Below are 25206 nucleotides of genomic sequence, written 5' to 3' on the forward strand. Positions count from 1 at the left end.
TTTTGATTTGAATTTGAAACAGTAATGTGTATGTGCTGTATATAGTACAGAATGTTTGTTTGTTTTAAGGATGGGCAACGTGCATGCGAGTTGCTTATGTAAAATGGATTTCATTATTGTAATCATGGATTACTGGATTACTAACATATTTACATTAGATGTGGCCTAAAAAATAAAATAATATACTTTTGAGTAAGTCTTTATTGAAAAAAGTACATCCATTGTGCCTGGGGCATGTATCCCTGCCCTGGGGGGCAAACACCGCCAATGCTGTCTGTTGAAGGCAAGGTACCATCTGGCACACACCAATTACAGTACATTCAAAACGGGTCAATTTGAGTTGCCAGTTTTTCAAACATGCAGTATTTTAGATAATAAAAAATGCAAAGTTCATGTACGTAGCAATGTCACAAGACATTCCATAATGCATTACTTATGTGAATTAGTTGGTGGCGGAGCCTTACTAGTTTTAATTTAAAGACAAGAGGCTTAACAAATAACGAAAGCGCTTTAATTATTAACATGCAGATTGCCAGTGCTGTTAGAACAGAAACCATGAATTAATTACAAGTCTGTTCCTGCATTATGATTTTCACGAGTCTCATGTGTCAGAATGCAACGTGTGTTGCCCGGACTGACAGACGACATTCTCGTTTTCCTAACCTTATGAGCCACGCACGCAGCCCTCGACGTGGCGCTCCGCCTCGGAGAAATGCCTGGCGTCACGCGGGGAAATCCGACACGCCCGAGGTGGCCACGTGGACCGTGTCATTTACCAAAACAGAGCAGAGCACCGCAGTGCAGCGAGGCCGGGCTGCAGGGATCCAATGCAGCGCCACAACAACATGCATACACAGCACGGTAGGAAGGCTTCGTAAAAAATATATATACATTTTCCTACCTTGGAAGTAACAGCATGCTGGGGGAATTTGGGTCTTTCTTTGGGACGTCAAGTGATATTAATATCTATATAATTATAGATATTACTATAAATATTACTAGGTGCAGCGTTATTACTTACTCATACAATGCGGAAATATACTTGGCTTGAAGGACTATGTACAGCAGCTGCAATCCTGAGGAGCTAAATAATGGAATGTCCCAAAACACAACTCTGTCGCAGTGTCATGTTATAATTACTGGTTTTTAAAATATAGAAGTATTTTTAATCGTGTTTGAATACAGACAATGGTCTTGCATTAAATGAATAGCTGAAATACGTGGAAGTATCTATCTATCTATCTATCTATCTATCTATCTATCTATCTATCTATCTATCTATCTATCTAAATTTTCAAACCTGTTAATCCAATTTAATCTTTAAAGGGCTGGCGTCGCTTCTGGGACCAGTGAGCGCAAGGCAGGCAATACACCCGGACAGGACACCAGTCAGTCGCAGGTTTCACCGTTAAACACGCAGACGCACACCCACCCACACGCGTCACTATGAATCTACCAGTTAATCTGATCAGCACGGCTCTGGGGAGGAAAACCCGTAGATCTGTACCTTCTATAAATGTAGTATAATTTTAGACAGAGTAGCCCGCCTGCAAAAAAATGGAAATATGAATAAGTATTTGAACAGGAAATGTGCCCTGGGAAATGAGCCTTTCAAATATTTAAAAACATTTAATCCTTTAAAAACAGTAAATGGAAAAAGCTGACGGAAAGGGACATTATTGGTAGTTGTTTTTTCGTGTGTCCTGTAACTCCTTGTAGATCTCCCTACCCAAAATCGTCCAGTATTTTAATTTCTATTTGATGGCTTGGAGATGTGTTTTAGCTTTATGATACTTATTATTTGGCTGATTCCCATATTCAAGCTGACTTACGACATTTGAGAAATGTAGTTGGTTACATTTGTTTATTTTTCTACTGGGAGCAGAAGTGAAGCAACTTGTTCATGGTTACACACTGTCAGTAGCAGGATTTGTACTCACAACCTCTGGGTCTGAATTCTAACCCATTAACCATTACACCACACTGCCCAATATCATCTCACACTGCCTGCTGCTGATTGCTTTGCATTGATGAAAATTTAGATTAAAACTGCACATTACAGGGAAACGGAGAACCTTTTTTTAAGCACACTCCTTATGTACTGTATAGATCAGTTCATTGTGAATCTTGCCTAGTCCAGTCATAATGTGAATCACAGGAGGCAATCCTAGCAGTGTTTTAAATATTTTGAAGTTAACCTTATATACAGAATATGTTACAGTAGTACCATAAGCAAGTCACTACACTTGTCTATGTTCATTCTGAAGAAAAAAAAATCAACATACAGTACGTAAGTTGTATCTTAATCTTGTCATGTCACCATGGATAAAGCCATCTGCCAAACACATACTACCACATTCACTTGTTATGTGAAGAGGCATCCTTACAAGCATGGCTGTTTATTTTTTAACAGTCGATCAATTGAGGACAACAATAGATTTTTCTTGTATCAGTGTGTTGAAACTGTCATTAGGTTTCACTATGTAAAAGTGATTACTGATCATCAGCATTATGCAATTGATAATCTATTTCTGAAAAGAGGCTATTCATAGCTTTTTAAGTTGTATATGAATACAGTTTTAATGTTGTATTTACCTGTATGGAATCATGGTGTTTTAAAAAGCAATAGCAGACTGGCCCATTGTTTTAGTAAGGAAAAGTAAGACATTAGAAAACAAGGTTAATTTATATTTACTTATTTCCACATAAGCATTTATGCAGATAAATATAACAAATAAGGAAAATAAAGACTATTCAATCCCATTTTCTTAGGAAGATACTCAGATAAGATACATGTGAATGCAGCACATTCAGTGTTCATCCAGATGTGGCCCCAGTACTCTTGAATAACACAACAGCAAACGGATACGCTTTGTATTTCTAGCATTATGTAGTTAGCCCTACCTGATATCACAATATTGTCACGTGTCAAATTAAATATGTTACCAATAGCCCATTACTAACTCCTCTTGATTCATTATTTAATGTTTTTTTTTCAGTTATCCTTTTTTCATATTTTTTGGCTTAAGGAACTTTCTTACAATTACATACCTGTACCAGTATGGGGGGCTATATTTGAAAATGTGACCCTTATGATGTGGTGGATATGTTATAGAGAAACAAAATGCTCATGTGGTGCAGGTTCTAAATGGTGCCAAATATAAATAAGAAACAAGTACTGTATATAATATTTACAATATTGTCTATATGAATTTTTATACCTTAAAGTTATATTGCAGAATGACTTTACAAATTTACATTAAAATGAACTTCAGCGTGCATGCAGACTTTTAGTTTCATGCAAATTTTCTTGTAACCTTCACATATTGATAAAACTGGGTGTAGGTTTTTTACTTGATTGTAAATGGAGGTTTAGTGGTGGGGTTTAAAATTTCTATTTTGAATTAGTTTAGATTTTTATTCTATGATGTTAAAAATGCATAGAAAAGTTGATTTTAGCATGACAAATTGCAAGAGTGTTTGTGGAAACCTAATGTATGTACAACAATAACTCCCAAAAAAATTGAACTGACTTTTTCAAACAAGTTGCATCATGTTTACCTTGTTACAGGCTCCAGAACTATACATTTTGGTCCAATATGGCCCAGGATTTACATATCATGTCTAATAATAACAGCCATAGAAATTGTTTAATTTAACTGGGATTTTTGCAGTCTGCCTTGTTTAATATGCACACGGAGGTACATACAAAGATGTGCATGTGCATATGCTGACACACACACGCTCAAAAGAAATGTATAAGTGAAGATAGCTGACAGGCTTTTTGCTCTACATCCACATGCCAGATGATGAAGAGACAGAAATTAACACACACAAACATATACTCCCAGATCTGTAAAGGTTGATGTGAATAGAGGCATTAAGCCACCCATGTACCAATCTTTATATCTCTTTGCAGTTTGTTTACTGCATTTGACACAATATGTTTAGTTTCAAATTAATTGTTATTGAAGCTTCATTCATTTTCCTGTGTTCATTTTGCTCTACAATTATTTATGTACATACAGTCATGAAAAAGTTTGGGAACCTCTCTTAATTCTTTGGATTTTTGTTTATCATTGGCTGAGCTTTCAAAGTAGCAACTTCCTTTTAATATATGACATGCCTTATGGAAACAGTAGTATTTAAGCAGTGACATTAAGTTTATTGGATTAACAGAAAATATGCAATATGCATCATAACAAAATTAGACAGGTGCATAAATTTGGGCACCCCAACAGAGATATTACATCAATATTTAGTTGAGCCTCCTTTCATAAATATAAATGCCTCTAGACGCCTCCTATAGCCTTTGATGAGTGTCTGGATTCTGGATGGATGTATTTTTGACCATTCCTCCATTCTTCGTTCAGATAAATTTGATGGCTGCCGAGCATGGACAGCCTGCTTCAAATCATCCCATAGATTTTCGATGATATTCAAATCAGGGGACTGTGAAGGCCATTCCAGAACATTGTACTTCTCCCTCTGCATGAAGGCCTTTGTAGATTTCAAACTGTGTTTTGGGTCATTGTCTTGTTATCCAACCCTGCGTAACTTCAACTTTGTGACTGATGCTTGAACATTATCCTGAAGGATTTGTTGATACTGGGTTGAATTCATCCGACCCTCAACTTTAACAAGGGCCCCAGTCCCTGAACTAGCCACACAGCCCCACAGCATGACAGAACCTCCACCAAGTTTGACATTAGATAGCAGGTGTTTTTCTTGGAATGCGGTGTTCCTTTTCCGCCATTCAAAGAGCTTTTTGTAATGATCAAATTACTCAATTTTTGTCTCATCAGTCCAAAGCACTTTGTTCCAAAATGAATCTGGCTTGTCTAAATGAGCATTTTCATACAACAAGCGACTCTGTTTGTGGCGTGAGTGCAGGAAGGGCTTTTTTCTCATCACCCTGCCATACAGATGTTCTTTGTGCAAATTGCGCTGAATTGTAGAACGATGTACAGATACACTGTCTGCAGCAAGATGTTCCTGCAGGTCTTTGGAAGTGATCTGTGGGTTGTCTGTAACCATTCTCACAATCCTGTGCATATGCTGCTCCTGTATTTTTCTTGGCCTGCCAGACCTGGGTTTAACAGCAGCTGTATCTGTGGCCTTCCATTTCCTGATTCCATTTCTTACGGTTGAAACTGACAGTTTAAACCTCTGAGATAGCTTTTTGTAGCCTCCCCTAAACCATGATACTGAACAATCTTTGTTTTCAGATCTTTTGAGAGTTGCTTTGAGGATCCCATGCTGTCACTCTTCAGAGGAGAGTCAAAGGGAAGCACAACTTGCAATTGACCACCTTAAATACCTTTTCTCAAGATTGGACACACCTGTCTATGAAGTTCAAGGCTTAACAAGCTAATCCAACCAATTTGGTGTCGCAAGTAATCAGTATTGAGTTACATGCATTCAAATCAGCAAAATTACAAGGGTACCCAAATTTTTGCACAGCCAATTTTTCACATTTGATTTAATTTCATACAACTAAATACTGCTTCACTAAAAATCTTTGTTCGGAAAACACCCCAGTACTCAGATGTTCGTAGGAAATGAAAGACATACCACTGTTATCTTTTTTGTTGAAAGTAGAGTAAATTATTATGCAGGCTGAGAGGGGTTCCCAAACTTTTTCATATGACTGTAATAAGTTAAAGTACTTGATTCTATATTATTGTAAAGTACAATCACTTGCATTACTTTGTTATATCTTCCATTGAGTGATTTCCTGGGGTGCCACTAAAATTAAATTTACATGAAAGTACTGTATGGGTCATTCCAATTATTTTGGGAGTCGCTCTGATAAGTTGCAAGACATTAGTATGAAATTGGGTAAAGCACATATTTTGTATAGTTACAGAACTTGCTGTGAGTGATATTCTAATTTTTATTCTTTGCTTTTGGAAAGAATTTTCTGGAAGTTATAGGGGAATGTTATGGTTGGGGTACTGGATTAATTTTTTATGTAATTTACAGTATGTGCTTCGGTTTTGTTTTACTATAGTTAAAAATAATTTGCATCTTTTTCCAAAGATATTTTGTTTTGTGGGTGTTGCCGTTGGTTTTATGCAGTTACCAGATCATTAGTGGGAAAGTGGACCAGATGCACATTGCGCATGACATTATGTTGTAACCATATCAGGGTGACTTCCTGGTTATCCAAGATTACTACATTCCTAAAGGAGTTTGTGAGTGCTTTTAAGTTTAAAGTTTCCTGGTTACTGAAATTCTGCTATGTATCTATGACTATGAATGTAGGGTTTGGTTTAGGCTTGACAACAGATAGAACTGATTTTCTGGTTATCAAACACAAGGGGGCTCCGCCCTTTGCTCGCTTCACTCGCCTACCCCCGGCGTTGGGTATCCTGAAACACATTAGTCAAGCTCGTTCGTTTTGGAGCCGTGCCCGCTTTGCCCGCGGCATTTCAGACACGCGTTGTAGGCGCCTGCGTTCATTGATTTTATCCAGGTGGGCTCGTGTTTGTATATCCGTCAGTTGAGCTCGTTTGTTTTGAACCCATGCCTGCTGTGTTTCCGCAGTTTCAGACGTGCGTTGTAGGCGCCTGCGTTTCATTGATCTTATCCAGGTGGGCTCGTGTTTGTATCGTTGAGCTGTATTGTGTTTGAATTTGGTGTAAAGCGTTCAGCGGTTTGTACAATCCCAAGCAGCACATTATTCCTAACTTCACTCCTCAGTAGTGCCACTCACAATATGGCGGTGACGCCTGCGCCTTCACTCCGTACCATCTTTGTGGACCTGTGGGGCCTCCGTAGCCTCTTCCGTTTGAATCTGGGCTGCGGCGCAGAATCCTCTTTTTTGTGTGGCTGTGTCGGTAGTCGTTAGCTATGGGCGCGTTGTTGCTTCATTTCTCATTCACGTCAGTTGAGCTCTTTTGTTTTTGGGCCGTGACTCCTTCGTGCACGGTGGATACGACTTCGCTTGCGGTTGTACGTGCCTGCGCAGTACGTCTAATGGTCCCATCGCCGTGTACCTGCGTCCATGCCATCCGGTTTACCATTCTCGGTTAGTAATATGGATTGCTTTGGCTTCTGACTAACACCTGCACATCCATCTTCTAGTCTCTACTCACATCCACTGTGCTCAGCAGAGCTATTCTAGCACAGTAGTTATGTTGCCTTCATAGCTGACTGTTTGCATCAGAAGTGATAAAGATGTGTCATAGTTTAATAACAGTAGTGGTATTGTCACATGTACAGAGTAAAGTTTCTTAGTTTTATGTCCAACCAACATGTAACATGTTGCCAATAGGTGAAAATACTTAGAATTGATATATTTTTCATCTTTAAATTTTGTTTTCTCCTTTTTACATTGTAGAAGTTCCATGTTTACAGTATTATTCGTAAATTAAATACTTTTGAATACCATCTTGTAGCACATTGTTTCAAATAACAAAAATGTGAAAAATATCAAGGGGCCTTTTATTAGAACTGCAGTAAAATATAGAACAAAAAATTGAGTATAATTTGAGAACAGTTAATTAATAATAATAATTCATTACATGTATATATTGCTTCTCTCACTACTCAAATTAAGTTATTTGTTTCACTTTTAATTTTATTCTTATTTAGTTCTTGAAATCTTAGTGGTTTAAGTGTATAATTTTCTGGGAAAACATCTTTATTTGGTCAAATGACAGAGGACAGGTTTTCTTATTATAAGATTTGTGATAATTACATGTCAATTTATATTTTGAATTTTTATATATTGTTTTTTTATATTTACCCTTGCATTCCAAATTTCTAATGAAGAAAATTATATTATACTAGCCAACCTGCGGCTTGTAACGCCGCATAATCAGGCCGCTTTTTTAATGATTTTTAAGCACAGGGAAAAAATTAACATTTGAAAAACCCGGAGGAGAGGGGAAGGACGCCCATTACGCCCCATCCGTCATGCTAGTCTGCTGATTTCTCGTTCAGTAACTTGTGAGTAGTGATGGGCGGAGTGAATCCTCATGAAGCATCAACACGTTTGAAGCAATTGTGTCGGAAATCGTATCGAACCTTCAAAGCATTTGACACTCACCTCTCTCGTGACACCTCCTGGCCATTTTCATTAACGTTACAGAAACTTATGATACACTTCAGTGACGTCTGTTAAAAGTCGTGTTGCTTTTATTTTTTCGTAGCTACAGACTGACAACGAAGAGAAGGGTTCATCAGCAGCTTGTAGTGTGTGATGTCTAAAAAATATAAATATAACTACGGCCGACAGGCAGAATGCACTATACGATAGCAAGAGTTAAACAAAATAAGACACCTCACCTCATGCATTCCCGGCTCTTTCAATTAGTATTTACTTTTGCACTGTATCATTATAATCGCTCCTGTTATTAGTATTATAATTAACCCTGATCTTTTCTTGAGATCACATTTAATAGCCTTAAATGTTTTCTTTGGTCTGTCTTAATTAAAATGGAGTAGACAGAAAATAAAGGCTTATCCCTGTACTTTGCCATGATATAGGTAAGCACATTTGAGAAAGAAAATGTGAAATCCTTAAATCACAGATGTCATTATTCGATCAAGTATTAAAATCTGCAGTGCTTCGAAAGCTCGACACAGTGTTGAAACCTGAGTATCGAGCGGACCATCACTACCTGTGAGTCACGTAGAGTTTTCATTGTTGTTTGCGATTCTGGCCGCTTTTTGCGTACTGAGTTGTTCCGGAGTCACAGTTGAGAAACAGTTTTTTAATGTCTTTTAAGCACAGGGGAAAAAATGGACATGTGGCCCGGTGCATTCTTTAACTGCCTTGTGGCGCTGTAGTAGTACGGCTGCTTTGCAGTAAGAGACAGTGGAAGATTGTGGGTTCGCTTCCCGGTTCCTCCCTGTGTGGATAGCAAATTATCCGCGACAAACAAACTGTTTTACACGCTGCAAACCAATCCGCGCCGCTTTTTCAATGTTTTTTAAGCAGAGGGAAAAAAAATGAACATTTGTAAAATCCGTAACGCTGCTTTCAGTAAGTACAATGTACACGCGTTTAATTTGTCAGCCACTTTTTGCCAGCCGTCTTTTCTGGTTTGGGCTGCTTTTGCAGTGTTACCTCTTGTGTATATTATATCTTGAAATCCTTCGAGTTCTTTCATCATTTTGTTGCAGCAATATACATTGTGTTTCCACTCAGCGCGCAGACGCGCATTCATCTCGGATTATTACATCCTGCTAGACTAATCTGCTACACAGCTGCGTTTGAAAAACCGACTTATCCCGGATGAGTTTCACCGGCATTAATGATTAGGAATCTGGTTGGAACAAAACCCTGCATCCACAGGGGTTCGCCAGGACTGAGTTTGGGAAACACTGCTGAACACAGACGAAACCGACTCGGACGGGCAAAGTGGTTGCAGCTATTGATTATTCAGTGTTGTTTGCCTGGGTGTCTGATCTGCTCAACAGGATCATAAATAAAAGGAAAACAATGTGAAGGCAATGTCACAGGTGATCCTGTGGTATAGTGGGTCCACAGCTCCCCTTCAAAAGCCCATTTTTAAATAAATAATCATCGAACTCACAGTGTAGCGAGGGGCGTGGAAGTGTGGCTGAAACGGTTTCCGGGTAGACTCGTGCTTCGGGCATTTCTCCCCTGTGCAGTGTGTGAGCGAGTGAGGAGAGAGAGAGAAAGCCGGTACGTTAGAGTGAGCGAGAGCAGGCTTGAAGGCAATGTGTTCCTGTGGTATAGCGGGTCCATAGCTCCCCTTCAAAAGGCCATTTTTAATCAGGTGACTGACAGTAGTGGAGTCAGGCACAGAGAAGGTCAGCTGCAGAGAGAGACGCTCTCGACTGTTGCAAGGCCTGAAGCAGGTGAGACGCTAATGAAAAAGAGGCACAGGGCTTATTGGTTTTTAAAGACTGCTTCCTTCATTGTGTTTTAACTTCAGTTTTAAAGGATTGCGCGGCTCTCTCTTCCGCTGCCTGTGTGTGCCTCTGTCTCTCTGTGGCGCTGCCTCTGTGTGTGTGCGTGGCTCTCTCTCGCGCGCTGCCTGTGTGTGCCTCTGTCTCTCTCTGGTGTTGTCTCTGTGTCTGTGTGTGTGTGTGTGTGCCTCTGTCTCTCTGGCGCTGCCTCTGTGTGTGCCTCTGTCTCTCTGGCGCTGCCTGTGTGTGCGCGGCTCTCTCTCTCTCACGCTGCCTGTGTGTGCCTCTGTCTCTCTCTGGCGCTGCCTCTGTGTGAACCAAGGTTCCACTGAGGTTGACTAATGAAAAGTCAACGTGGCTCAGAGCTGCAAGTGGACTGTGGCACAGACAAACAGAAATGACGGTATGTTTTCCGAGGCGTCGCGTCTGAGTTGGTGGGCGTGGCTCTGTGATTTTTTCGTCGTATCCAATGGTCTAAGAGTTGGTGGGCGTGGCTCCTTCCTGCGTGCGCCATTGGCGTTTTACTTGTCGGCGGTTTAGTGAATCCACGCCCCTTCCGGCGTGCTTTCCATGGGTGGCTACTTGTCTCCCGGCTTAGTGAATTATATGTATAGATTTGTCCCGTGATAACTGTGGTGTTCCTCCAATGCTGTAATATTGTTTAAATGTATGCTTTATTATGCAGCCTTATCCTTTCCTTACAGTTTATAAAAGACAAGTATTGTACTGCCTTTTTGAGACTATTCAGAACTGCTTTTGTTTTCTGTTTGAAAATGTTGTATGCCAGTTTAGACATGATTTCAATACCTTCATTCTTTCTGCAGATTCCCTGTTGACCAGGACTAACAAAGAGATGTTTCAGGCAACTCTGCTTTCCTTGTTTCTATTTGTCCAACACTACCAAACAGCTCCACAGTCTTCAGGTCCTTACAGGTTTGTCAAATCAATTATGATTGTTCATTTACCAGTTCTACAATTACTAGGGGGCTTCGCCCCCTGCTCGCTTCGCTCGCCAACCCCTGTGTTTGGTTAATTGGATATACAATTTTACATTTTTTTTTTTTTGTAATTGTTTCAATGTCATTATTTTCACTTTTACTTTAAAGCTTCATTAAAAACAATATTTTTTGGAGACACATTGTGACAACGCAACGTATAACTGCCCGTGAGTGAATATTGTTTCTGTTTCTGTAATAAATAATCAGAGTTTTTCTGTTTGTCCCTGTGATTTATTGATTGTCATAGCAAAAGCTATTCTCACGGTAAACTGTAAACATTTTACTACGAATAGCATATCACATTCTCCTTTGGTGTGTAATGTTATTCGCAGAATACATACATCACTTTTCTCTTTGCCTGTTAAAATTTGCATCGCTTCTCCGAGATCATCAATATACACCTGACCGAATTGTGTACTCTTTGAAATTTAACTTGTCGTTCCTTTAACTGTTGTGGGACCACAGATTCTCATAGCATATGGTCCATTATTGTGTAAATCCACGTTTTGTCCATTGAATGATGCGAATGCGAAAAGACTTTGTTGTCTACTCTTTTTTTCAGACCTCAATTTGTCCTGGTATTTTTTCAATTACACCTGGTTCTGATGATTAATCACCTTTTGTTTGCGGTAATGCAATCGTTTGTATCTTTTCTTTGATACTGTTGTGACTGACATGATAAAGTGTCACAAAAGTTTTACTTGAACAATTGCTGACTTCCTAACCCCAAACACAACTTTCTAGCACCCTCTCCAACGCCCCCCCTTACCGCATCAAATCAATACCCCGCTATCAGTCCTCCGTGCTGTACTCCGCCTTCCCTCAATCGGACCTAACAGTCACTTAAAACCGAAAAGCCCTCAACCTGGCTGGGACGCTACAATACTTTCGAATTTTACCGCTTTCATATTCTGTACCTTTGTCTGCATGTGTATCGCGCCATCGTTTGTTTGAGCCTTTCGAATTCCACTGCTTTCACAATCTGTTATCTGCCTTTTTTTCTCTCCAATGCCTTTGGGTCTCTATTCTCCGTTTTGTCCTTATACGCTTTATATGCGCTGAGAGCACATGATTTGTGTGTACTATATGCTTTTACACGATTGATTTTTTTTTGATGGGTGTGCTCTTATATATTCTGTACTATCTTTGTGGACCTTTGCGGACCCCGTAGTGTCTCACGTTTGACTCTGGGGTGCAGTGCAGAATCCTCTTTTCTGTGTGGCTGTGTCGTTAGTCCTCAGCTATGGGCGCATTGTTTATCCAGGCGGGCTCGTGTTTGTATATCCATCAGTCGAGCTCGTTCGTTTTGAACCCATGCCTGCTTTTCTTCCGCAGTTTCAGACGCACGTTGTAGGCGCCTGCGTTCATTGATCTTATCCAGGTGGGCTCATGTGTGTATCATTGAGCTGTATTGTGTTTGAATTTGGTGTAAAGCGTTCAGCGGTTTGTACAATCCCAAGCAGCACATTATTCCTAACTTCACTCCGCAGTAGTGCCACTCACAATATGGTGGTGACGCCTGCGCCTTCCGTATTATCTCGGGTTTCACTATGCTGTGTAGTGTGGACGTTTGCGGCATCCGTACTCTCTCCGGTTTGACTTTGGGCGGGGCGCCGAATCCTGTTGTGTTTGTTTGTTCTGTGGCCGTTCTCTGGGGCCATGTGTTAGTTGAGCTGTATTGTGTTTGAATTTGGTGTAAAGCGTTCAGCGGTTTGTACAATCCCAAGCAGCACATTTGTTTTAATTTGCTATTTCCGTTAGTTGAGCTGTACGCGCCTGCACAGTACGTCTCATGGTCCCATCCGGTTACCTGCGTCCATGCCATCCGGTTTACCGGATGATTAAAGCTTCTATGCTATATTGTTTTTTGGCCAGGGATCCTTCCCTGGGTTATGTTTATATTCGTGTTTTGCTTTGTGCCCTCCCCCACCATAACCTATCGTCTATGGGGGAGGAGCGAAGCTTCATAGTCATCAAAAAATTCGATCTCCGGTTTTTAACAGATGTCAGCGTTTTAGGGTATCCCGATACCGAATGATGGGTGTTTGTCTGTCTGTGTCTGTGTGTGTGTCGGTGTGTCACAGTTTCTTGAGGACAGTCAAAAGCTAAAACCAAACTCAAAACTGTTATGAGATGATGATGTGCTGATTAGTTTTTGAGCCCAATCGTGCAAGAGAAAGAAACACACTAGAGGACTCCTCAAAAACTGTAATTCTGTAATTAATTATAGATTCTTCACGTCAGTTGCTATCGTAAGCACTAGCAAGCCATTGACATTTAAAAAAATGTGTTTCATAACAGGTAAGAAAAATGTATTCTAATAAAAGGTGGGTGCAACAAAAATGGTGGTTGCTCAGGAACTGAATTTGAGACACCTGAATTTAGACTGATGGTTAAGGTGAAAAGAAGCAGTTATGTCTTGTGCATCTTAAGCAGCAAGTTAATAAAAGTTAAGTCAAATAAAGCATGTTTCATCAATGATAGATGCTAAATAAATATTAAGCCACAGCAAAAACCTGAAGCCTCTATGGCCCTTCAGGATTTGAGTGTTACACCCCTGTTTTATATCATGACACTCTTAAAGCCAGAACTGCTATGATTGTGATCAGCTTTCTAAGACTTCAGTGTATTCAAAACTTCTTAGTGTTTTTGGTTTTACAGAAGTTTCACCGGTTTGTGACTGTTCACTGTTTTTTTTAAAAAATTTTTATTGAATTTATTAAAAGCAAGTAACATTCCAAACAAACAAGTCACAACTTGACAAAACTAAATTCAATTCAATCCCCACCCATGAGAAACAGAGGAGGGCCAATGGCCAGAGTAAAACTTTAAGATTAGAAAAGAGGGGAAAGAATAATTTTCCCCAATATAAATGCTTATTCTAAAATGTTATTAATTAGATCCTTCCAGGTTTTAAAAAAGTTTTGAACTGATCCTCTAAGTGAAAATTAGATTTTTTTCAATTTCAAGTAGTTTATAACATCACTTACCCACTGACTTAAAAGGGGTGGGCTAGGATTCTTCCAGTTGAGCAAGATATGTCTATGTGCAGTTACAGTTTGTTTGTCTTTCTCCACTTTAGGCCTATCTGGGAGTACACCAAACACAGTTGATAATGGATTATGAGTGATTGTGACACCAAGGCTGTCTGAAAGGCATTTAAAGATTTTGGTACAGAGTTATGTTAATTTGGTGCATGTCCAAAACATATGGCCTAATGAAGCTGGAGCTTGATTGCAACATTGGATTGTGGTTGGATCGTGCCCTGGAAACATTTTCGACAGTTTTAAACAAGATAGATGTGCTTGATAAAAGGTTTTAAGTTGAATAATTTTATGCTTTGCACATATGGAGCTAGAGTAAATTCTGTGCATGAGTGCCTTCTACTCCTTTTCCCACTGTACTCTGGGATCTTTGAAAAGAAGTGACTTTAAAATATTTTTATATGTTATTGAAATGCTGTCTAACTCCTAAAGAACGATCAATATTTCTTCCGGAATAAAAGTAGGTGGGAGGTGAGGAAAATTGGGCAGATTTTGTTTAGCAAAGTTTCTAATTTGGAAATAATGGAAAAATTGTGTAGATGGGAAGCTGAATTTGGAGTGTAATTGTTCGTAGGATTAAAAGATGTTATCTATGTAAAAATCTTTAAGTGATTTAATCCCATATGTTTTCAAACATTAAAAACTTTGTAAATTTGAGAGGGTGGAAAAAGGTGGCTTTTGTGCAGAGAAGCCATAGAGAAAATTTTGAAATGCGGTTCCATATTCTGAGTGAAACAAGCACAATTGGATTGTTAGTATTTTGACAAAAACTTGTAATTACTGAAGCACAAAGCAAGGAATATAAAGAAGCACTGCAGGATTTTATTTCTGTTGTGGACCAAGCCTGTGTGTGTTCATCTATTTGTGTCAATGTCCAGGTTTTTATACCTTGTACTGTATATTTGCCACCCAGTAATAAAATTGAAAGTTAGGTAGAGCCATGCTACCTTCTGCATTATATCTTTGTAGGGTCACCCTTTGGATGTGTGGATGTTTTGAATACCAAATAAATGAGGGTTTTGGCCCGAACATTTGTGCATGGATCAAACTACTGTATACCAGTCCAGAAGCTTCAGTTTGTATTAACAACATTTGTTCAGACTACTTTAAATTAGAACGTGGTACCAGACAAGGATGCCCCTTGTCACCACTGCTATTTGCAATCGCCATTGAACAACTGGCGGTTCACTGTCGAAATGCTGATCAGATAAATGGGATTATCAGAGAAGGACTGGAACAGAAATTTCTCTATATGCAGATGATATGGTACTGTATATATCAGACCCACAAAATTCTGTGCCTGCAGTCTTAATAGCACTTACAGAATTTCAAAAGATCTCTGGTCTCAGAATTAATTTGAATAAAAGTGTACTCTTACCAGTGAATTCTCAAGCACACAATATTAGATTGGACACCTTCCCATTTATCATTGCAGATCAGTTTAAATACCTAGGGGTAAACATCACAAGTAAACACAAAGCTCTTTATCAACAAAATTTCGCCGTCTGTATGGAAAAAATTAAGCAAGACTTGCATAGATGGTCAACCCTTCATTTCACTCTAGCTGGAAGAATTAACATTGTTAAGATGAATATTCTTCCGAAGCTTCTTTTGTTATTTCAAAACATTCAATATACATCAATAAATCATTTTTTAAGCAATTAGACTCAACAATAACCTCATTTATTTGGAACTCAAAACATTCACGTATCAAAAGAGCGAACCTACAAAGACCTAAGGCAGAAGGTGGCATGGCTCTACCTAACTTTCAATTTTATTACAGGGCAGCAAACATACAAGCTATAAAAACCTGGACACAAATAGATGAACATACACAGGCTTGGTCCTCAATAGAAGTAAAATCCTGCAGTACTTCTTTATATTCCCTGCTTTGTGCCCCAATAAATGCAAGGTATCGGCAATATACTAATAACCCAATTGTGCTTCACTCACTCAGAATATGGAGCCAGTGTAGAAAGCATTTTAAGATGGAGAAGCTTTTATCTGTGGCACCTCTGCAAGAGAACCACCTCTTTCAACCCTCGCAAGCGTATGCAGTTTTTAATATCTGGAAAAGATTTGGGATTAAATTGCTCAGAGATCTTTATATAGACAACATCTTTGCATCCTACGAACAATTACATTCCAAATTTAACTTTCCAGCTACACATTTCTTTCACTATCTTCAAATTAGGAACTTTGTTAAAGAGAACCTGCCCGATTTTCCTCATCTTGCACCCTCGTCCACGCAGGAAAAAATATTGCTCAATTTCAAGGACTTAGACACCATCTCTGCAATATATAAAATTATTTTACAGTCCCTCCCTTTCAAAGATCCAAGAGGACAATGGGAAAAAGATCTCTTAATCAATATATTAGAAAAGGAGTGGAAAATAGCAATGCAGAGACTTCACTCGAGCTCCACATGTGCAAAGCATAGAATTATTCAACTCAAAATTATATATTGAGCACATCCGTCTCGCCTAAAACTGTCCAAAATGTTTCCAGGGCAAGATCCAACCTGCAAACGCTGCAATCAAGTCCCAGCCTCACTGGGTCACATGTTTTGGGCCTGCACCAAATTAACATCATTTTGGACCAAAATGTTTAAGTGCCTTTCAAACAGTCTTGGTGTCACAATCTCTCCTAACCCATTAACAGCTGATTTTGGTGTTCTTCCAGATGGGGTTCAAGTGGAGAAGGACAAACAAACTGTGACTGCATTCACTACACTTTTGGCACGCAGACTTATTTTGCCAAACTGGAAGAATCCTAACGCTCCTCTTTTAAGTCAGTGGGTAACTGATGTTTTATACTATTTGAAATTGGAAAAAAACCAAATATACAGCTAGAGGTTCTTTTTTAAACTTGGCAGGATATAATCAATAAAATTTTAGAATAAGCTGTTAAAGCACAGAGGAAGCAATTATCTCCGCATCTCTTTTTCCTCTCCATTCATCTCTACTGGCCTATTAAACTCATCAATTTAGGTATGTCTACAAGCATTAAGATTTACTTTGTTGGCCATGCTGTCTCTCTCAGGGGTGGGGGTCGATGTGTTTTTTTTTTCAATCCTATTATTTGTAAAAATTGATTGATTTGTATGAATGATTACAATCCATATTACGAACCGAGAATGGTAAACCGGATGGCATGGACGCAGGTACACGGCGATGGGACCATGAGACGTACTGCGCAGGCGCGTACAGTGCACGTCTCATAAACCGCAAGCGAAGTCGTATCCACTGCGCACGAAGGAGTCACGGCCCAAAAACGAAAGAGCTCAACTGACGTGAATGAGAAATGAAGCAACAACGCGCCCATAGCTAACGACTGCCGACACAGCCACACAAAAAAGAGGATTCTGCGCTGCAGCCCAGATTCAAACGGAAGAGGCTACAGAGGCCCCACAGGTCCACAAGGATGGTACGGAAGGCGCGGAAAAGTACAAAAGGCAAAGGCGCCTACACAGCATAGTGAAACCCGACATAGTACGGAGGGCGCAGGCGTCACCGCCATATTGTGAGTGGCACTACTGCGGAGTGAAGGCGCGGGCGTCACCGCCATATTGTGAGTGGCACTACTGCGGAGTGAAGTTAGGAATAATGTGCTGCTTGGGATTGGACAAACCGCTGAACGCTTTACACCAAATTCAAACACAATACAGCTCAACGATACAAACACGAGCCCACCTGGATAAGATCAATGAACGCAGGCGCCTACAACGCACGTCTGAAACTGCAGAAGCACAGCAGGCACGGGTTCAAAACGAACGAGCTCGACTGACGGATATACAAACACGAGCCCGCCTGGATAAAATCAATGAACGCAGGCGCCTACAACGCGCATCTGAAATGCCGCGGGCAAAGCAGGCACGGCTCCAAAACGAACGAGCTCGACTAATGTATTTCAGGATACCCAACGCCGGGGGTAGGCAAGCGAAGCGAGCAGGGGGCAGAGCCCCCTTGTAAAATTAATAAAATAAATAAATAAATGAGGTTATGATTGAATCTAATTTCCTAAAAAATGATTTAATGGGGGATGATGAGTTAATGCATATGGGGATGCTTTGAAATAGAAAAAGAATCTTAGGAAGAATATTCATCTTGACAGTGTTAATTCTTCCTGCTAAAGTGAGATGTAGGGCAGACCACCTATACAAGTCTTGCTTAGGTTTTTCCATGCAGAAAGCAAAGGTTTGTTGAAAAAGAGCTTTATGTTTACTTGTAATGTTTACCCCTAAATATAAACTGATCAACAATGATAAATGGGAAGGTGTCCAATCTAATATTGTGTGCTAGATAGTTCACTGGAAGAGAACACTTTTATTCAAATTCATTTTGAGTACAGATATCTTTTGAAATTCTGCTAGTGCTGTTAGGACTGCAGACACAGTATTTTGTGAATATTATATATATATATATATATATATATATAGTATCATATCATCTGCATATAGTGATATTTTCTGTTCAAGTCCTTTTCTGATAATCCCCTTTATCTCAGAAGCATTTTGAAAGTGAACTGCCAATGGCTCAATGGCACAAATAGCTGTGGATAGCAAATAGCTGTGTACCTTGTTTAGTACCATGTTCTAGTTTGAAGTAGTCTGAAACAATGTTAATATTAACTGAAGCTTCTGGACTAGTATACAGCAGTTTGATCCTTGCACATATGTTCAGGTAAAACCCAAATTTCTGCAAGGTAGTGAATAGTTAGTCCCATTCAGCCATATAAAATGCTTTTTCTACATCCAACGATAATAAGATCTTCTTTATGAGAAAATATATTACATTAAACAGGCATCGAAGATTGGAAGCTAAGTGTCTGCCTTTAATAAATCCGGTTTAGTCTTGTGAGATCACTGACGGAAGCACTGTCTTAATCCTTCTAGCTAGAACTTTGGAGAGTATCTTAACATCATTTTTCAGAAGTGAGATTGGTGTGTATGACGCACATTGTAATAAGTCCTTATTTTCCTTAGGAAAGACGGTAATTACCGTATATATACTCATGTATAAGTCGGGTTTTGACACCCGAAAACTTGATCATAAAATCAAGTTTTATATGCCCGTTCAAAAATGCGACACTTAAATTTTTTTTTTACATCTTCTTGCCTCCTCCAATCTACAATCAGTTTCTCAGACGCATCAAATTTTGGTGCAGTAGCGCAGTTACCAATTACTTTTGATACTTCAACAACATTTAATTTAAAACCAGCTTCATATTTTCTTCTGATCGAACGCTCCATCGTAGATAAGGGATGCTCTTATAATAAAGGTGTATGAGGGTGTGAGAGACAAAAAGCACAAATCAGTGCAAACATTGCTTCGGAATAGTTTGGGTATTACCATGTGGTCACGTAGGCGCAATAGAGAGAGAGAGAGAGAGAGGTTAGGAGCACACTCTGATACAGCGCATTGCCGCACCCACATAGAAAAAAAAAGGCAGTGGGCTCCATGGTTACTCTCTCAGGTAGGCATTAGCATATCATAATCCCTTATACCAATAGTGTGAGTTTTCCGCATTTGACCTATATGCCTGACATTATAAAATACCAGAAATTATACTATAAAAGCAAGTCCCGACTTATCCGTGGGAGAACTTATCCGCGAGCATATACGGTAATGCTTGGCAAAAAGTATGAGGTAGAATTTTATTGTCTCTGGCTTCTGTAAACGTTGCTAATAAAAGTGGAGCTAACTTAATTGAAAAAAAAAATGATAAAATCAGGATAGCCATCAGGACCTGCTGCTTTCTCACTCTGAAGTGAGTTTATCGTGTCTAGTAATTCTGGGAGTGTCAGAGCTGTGGTATCTGTAATGCATCGCAAAAGCGCATTAGATTGTGTCTTGTCTTCTTTAAACTGAGTAGAATATAAGGACTTATAGTTGTCTCTAAATGTGTGGATTATATTTTTATGGTTAATGATTTTGTCTCTGTCCTGCGGTGGGTTGGCGCCCTGCCTGGGATTGGTTCCCTGCCTTGCGCCCTGTGTTGGCTGGGATTGGCGCTAGCAGACCCCAGTGACCCTGTGTTCAGATTCAGCGAGTTAGAACATAGATGGATGGATGGATTTTGTCTCTGTCTGTGTTGGCAATTACTGGTATTGCATTGTGAACTTCCTGCTTGAGGGTTTGTTGAGCTAAGATCATATTAGCCTGCTCTCCATGTTCATAGTAACGATGTCACGATTTATAAATGAGTTGTTCCATTTCTTTTGTTGTCTACAGGTTGAGTTCTGAATGCAAAGCTATCTTTTCCTATAAAGTGTCTCATTTGTTCTTTTAATTCTGGTAATTTCTTTGATTAACTTTGATGCCTTCTTGGTTTTTGTGGGAGAGATATTAAATAATCTGTCTTCTTTTAAATGCCTTCATAGTTTTCCAGAATATTCCTGCAGAAACCTCTGAAGATGTATTTGTCTCTAAAAAAAAATCAGTTTGCTTAGTTATAAACTCTGTACAGTTCTTGTCAGCTAATAAAAGTGGGTTAAGATGCCAGCTGCAAGATGAGTATGTGAGGCATAATGATTTAAGCTCCATGATCAAAGGCGTGTGGTTGGAGATAACAATAGCATCATATTTGCAAGATTTCATCGTGGGCAAAAAATTGTTATCTATAAAGAAATAATCAATCTTGAGTAACAGTGATGTACTGATGAGGAGAAGGAATATGCTCTTGAGTTTAGATCTGAAATCCCCAAGGGTCTGATAAGTTATGATCAATGTTTTGGTTATGATAATAGGTTTATTTGATATTTCTGTTTACAAACCTTGCCAATTCTTAGGTACATGCTTGTCTTCTGGCTCCAAAATGTGACATTGTAGCTAGACATTATATCTGCACACGTGGCTGAACATTGCTAGCCAACATATCTTTTATTCTTCTTCCATATTTCGGATATTGTGGTGTCCTCTTAAAATCTTACAGTTTGGAGTATACCTCTGATTGCGTATGTCACATCATGTATATTTTCTTATTATTATTTCACATGCATGTTCATGTTTTAAAATTTAATTTCTTACATTTAAAGAAATTTTTAAAATCCTGTTTTTTTCTGATTATTTTTTTGCAGGTTATCAGTAAATATTATATTCATCATGGTCTATTTTGGGTCTTGCCCTGGAGTTTTATTGGTTTTTTTTTTCGTTTACTTCCTTTCTTCCTTCCTTTGATTTTTCTATTTTAGGTTCATTTCAGTTAATTGTTTTGGTTTTAATTCTCTCTTTTTAAATTGTTTTTCTTAATTACGCTCGTGGGGGGTATTTTTCGTACATCGCTTAAACCATCCGAGATCAGGTGCCTCATCTTGAATGAGTTAATGCCAGTGAAACTCATCCAGATAAGTCGGTTTTTCAAACGCAGCTGTGTATTAGATTAGTGTAGCTGGATCTAATCATACGAGATGAATGCGCGCGCCCGCGCTGAGTGAAAAGCCCATATATATTGAGTCTAGAAAACATGATCAGCAAGTCTTTGATAGGCTGTAACAAAATGACGAAAGAACGGGCGCATTTTTTTTTTTCACACATGCGGCGCAAGACCTTTTATTCGAAGGACACGAAGAATTTCAAGATTTAATATACACAAGCGGTAACACTGCAAAAGCAGCCCAGACCAGAAAAGACGGCTGGCAAAAAGTGGCCGAAAAAATTAAACGCTAAGTAGTGTACATTGTACTTAGTGAATGCAGCGTTTCATTTCCTATGTGTCAGATTAATTATTATTTAATATGTCATAATTCCAGATCAAACGTGAGCACAAGGAGAACATGGGAACAGGTTAAAGTGAAGTACAAGAATATACTTCAAACTGGTAAATATTGGTATATAACTATTTAAAGAATTGTTGACATAAAGAATCATATATAATATAAAAAACATTAATTTTAAAGCTAATAAGGAGGCAGACAAGCAAAAAACAGGTGGAGGTCCACGCGGTCCAGACCTAACCCCTGCAGAAGAGTTGGCTCTCCAACAAAATGCCCATCGCCCTGTTTCTGAGAGCATTCCAGGGGGAAGCTCCTCCTCAGAACCAGTGGCAGGAAGTAGTGGTCACTTCATTTCAGGTAAAGGATGGTCATTGCATATTTGTCCTCCATGTGTGCTATAGGTATGTTCCATATAGCTCTCTTTTTTGTTGGGTCAGTTGCAGGGAATGTCATATCCCTTGAACCTGTGTCTGACCAACGAGATATTAACGAAGGTCAAATATTTGATGAAGACACTGTGTCTGATTATTCATCAGGAGGAGAGGTACACTTTCCAAATAATGTTTGATCAAACTCCACTCTGATCAGTTCCATGTGCCCCAATCACATTTGGAAATCCTGGTAATGAGAATGTTAGGCTGATTGTGGGATTCTTCGTGGAACTGTGGGTGTTTTAGCCTGTGTATTACCTACCTGCAATGGCATGAAACGCCTCTTTTATTGTCTGCACACGCAGGTGTCCAGAAAACACAATGAAAACCTGAAGGAAATGTTTCAGAGCCAAACAGACTTTGCGAATTGCCTGGCAAACTGCACTTTTTGATAGCTGTTCCGCATCGCCTACGGTATATAAAAAAGTGCCGCTTGCAAGAAACCTCAAAGCAATGCCTACTGTCTGTGTGGTTGTGAGAGCCCGACTTCGCCGAGTTTGACTTCGAATATACGGAGCTAATAAATCTTTGAGGTACAATATTCCCCCTCGGCTAAAGCTGTATCTTTCGTACAGAATTTCCTCCGGGGGCAATAAAGGATCTTGCCGATCGCGCAAAACCCTCTTTATATGAAATTCTCTTCGTATAATTTGCACACCAATATCAATTGGTCGCTCATTCATGAACGGTGAAGCCCTGACTGGATGACTTCCACACCGTCACTGATCACGTGTGTAAACTAATCTTTGTTTACGCAGAACAAACCTGCTCCGAGCAGGTTTGCGGATTTGGATGTGTTGCTATGACAACACTTCCAGCAAGAGTTTCAAAAAACCGACAGATCCAGGATCAGGCCAAATCGTCAACAATTACATCCGGCTAAGCGAGTAATCCACGTACGAAAAATACCCCCCTGTTGTATTCTGTTAATTGCATATTTAAATGTTGCATTATGTTGTGCAATGATGGAGGAGGAGTCAGTCATCTGACTATATTACTTACCCCAGATGCTTTAATCAGCCTCACTATAGCACATCAGGACTATTTAAGGTTCGTTCTGCCACTGTAGTAGTTCAATGGTATTAGTTTAGTCTTGACTGTTTTCCGTGCTTCCTTTGTTCTTAGGTGTTTGGTTTAGTAGTTTATTAAAGTACTAATTTTGTACTTTCAGCTTGTTATTTATTACAATTATTATTCTTGGTTTTGAATTTTTGGTTTTCTTATTCTTGAATTTTTTTAATATCAATTTTTAACCATTTTTGGTTAATTAATTACTTTTGGATTATTTTTTTTCTGTTTTAAATTTTGTAGTGTTTTGAAATTTTGAAATAGTTTTTGTTTATTATTTTGTAATTTAGCATTTTGAATATTTGCTTTTATAAATTTTCTTTTCTTTATTAATACTTTAATTAATTAAATTCATTCTTTGTTATACTTCAGTATTGTTATGGCCAGGGTTGTCAATGACTGTCACTCAACTTGCTTGGTTAACGTTTAAAATATTTACATAGCACATTACCAAATAAATTAATTTAATTTAAGTAGTTAAATGTGAAGCATATATGTATATGGAAATTGGTGAAATGCCCTTTACAATCAGATGTATGCATAGTAAAATGCATGTCAAATATATTTGATTTCATTTTTCACTTTCTGAGATACTAACCTATTTTAATGTAAAGGTTGACTTTTACTTTGCCTTATCCTATATTTAATGGTCTAATACTAACTAGGCATTACTTTAGAGAACTGTGTTAGCCTGTGTTGTCAGTCACACTTTTGCTCAGTTTCATCTCATGTCCCCTACTGTTGATTATGTACCATTCAGCTTCATAGGTTCATACAGTAATGATGCAAATTATCGGTAAGGCGGCTCCATGATTATTATCAGAGATGTTATTATGATATGGAAAATTACTTTAACAGTACAGTGTTTCAGCAGTATAACATGGACATTACTTTGAGGATTAGCGATAACACCCTCATTCATAGATACTTTTCTTACAGGCTCTTAGATACAGTGTAATACAAATTCACTAGTCTTTCACAATATACAGTATATGAGCTATGCTTCTTTGTTGTGCAGCATGACTGTAAGATATATATCTAACATTTGAGTAATAAAATCAATAATCTCAGAAATCTTTTTTTCAGCTCTGAATCGGAAACAGGAAATGATACGCTGGCATTAACTGTGCCTAATCCTTTTGGATCTAGTCAAGAAGAGCACAGGTAACCTTAGTCATGTATTTTGTTTTAAGGGAAAATTAAGTGTGCCTATTAAAAAAGTAATAATTTGACTATAGGCAGCCATATGTTGTGATGCTAAGGAAAATTATATTGGTAAATGATTATGTGTACAGCAAAAGTCTGCAGTGTTAACACAAACTGTTGCACTTTTGTCATGTGCATTTAATAATTTGTGGAATTATATTATATTCCAGAAACAAAGTACAAACTTTTATCTCTTTTTCACTGACTTTTTTTTTTTTACTGCTACTTTAAGGGGTGTGGACTGTAGGTGGTATTTTAAAAATACCATACCCAAACAATAACACAGGAGGTCAAATTAACAGCTAAAAATGTAAATCTCTAACTACCCTGGGTGTTTCCCACAACAATGTAATCATTTCTTGCTTACCTTCCACTTTATTACATTCTATTTTGTCTGTCCTTCACTACCTTCCACCAACAGAGCCATTGTTCAGAACGCATCTCTTAGATTTCACATGGCATAAAGACTTTTTCCTTCCTGCCCTGGACTACTTCTGGTGAATCACTTAAGTATCATTTCTGGAGTTTCTGTTAACATATGCTGTAGAAGGCCTGGTATGAAATCAAAGAAAGGTTCACAAATCCTTCACAGTATAAATGAGCTGTGATATGTAAGAAAAGTGCCCACCAGTGGCTCCAGATGATTCTGCGTTTCCAGAAAATAATAAACATATACCACTGGAGGCCAGATTGACTGTTCGTCTAGTATTCTTTACAAAACATCATGTACTACACAGAAGATGCACAGTGCACACTAGCAAGTTTTTTTTTTTTTTTTGCTAAAAGCAGCTTTCTTTGCAACATTGGAGATACCAGCAAAGTGATGGTATGTAGGGTAATCTGAAAAGTGTGTCTAA

At 38.7% G+C, this 25206-nt stretch overlaps 1 protein-coding gene across 1 annotated transcript in view; it reads left to right on the top strand.

Annotated features, from left to right (window-relative positions):
• The first annotated feature begins 657 nt into the window (after nt 1–657).
• Nucleotides 658–25206, top strand: part of cgref1 (cell growth regulator with EF-hand domain 1) — a 32507-nt gene continuing 7958 nt past the window's right edge. Inside the window, exons 1-3 of the mRNA XM_028797214.2 lie at nt 658–861; nt 10713–10821; nt 24230–24307. Coding sequence (XP_028653047.1) covers nt 828–861; nt 10713–10821; nt 24230–24307 — 221 coding nt within the window. The 5' untranslated portion in view covers nt 658–827. The remainder of the gene's footprint in view (nt 862–10712; nt 10822–24229; nt 24308–25206) is intronic.

This window comes from Erpetoichthys calabaricus, chromosome 3 (assembly GCF_900747795.2).
Source record: "Erpetoichthys calabaricus chromosome 3, fErpCal1.3, whole genome shotgun sequence".
NCBI classification, from domain to species: Eukaryota; Metazoa; Chordata; class Cladistia; order Polypteriformes; family Polypteridae; genus Erpetoichthys; species Erpetoichthys calabaricus.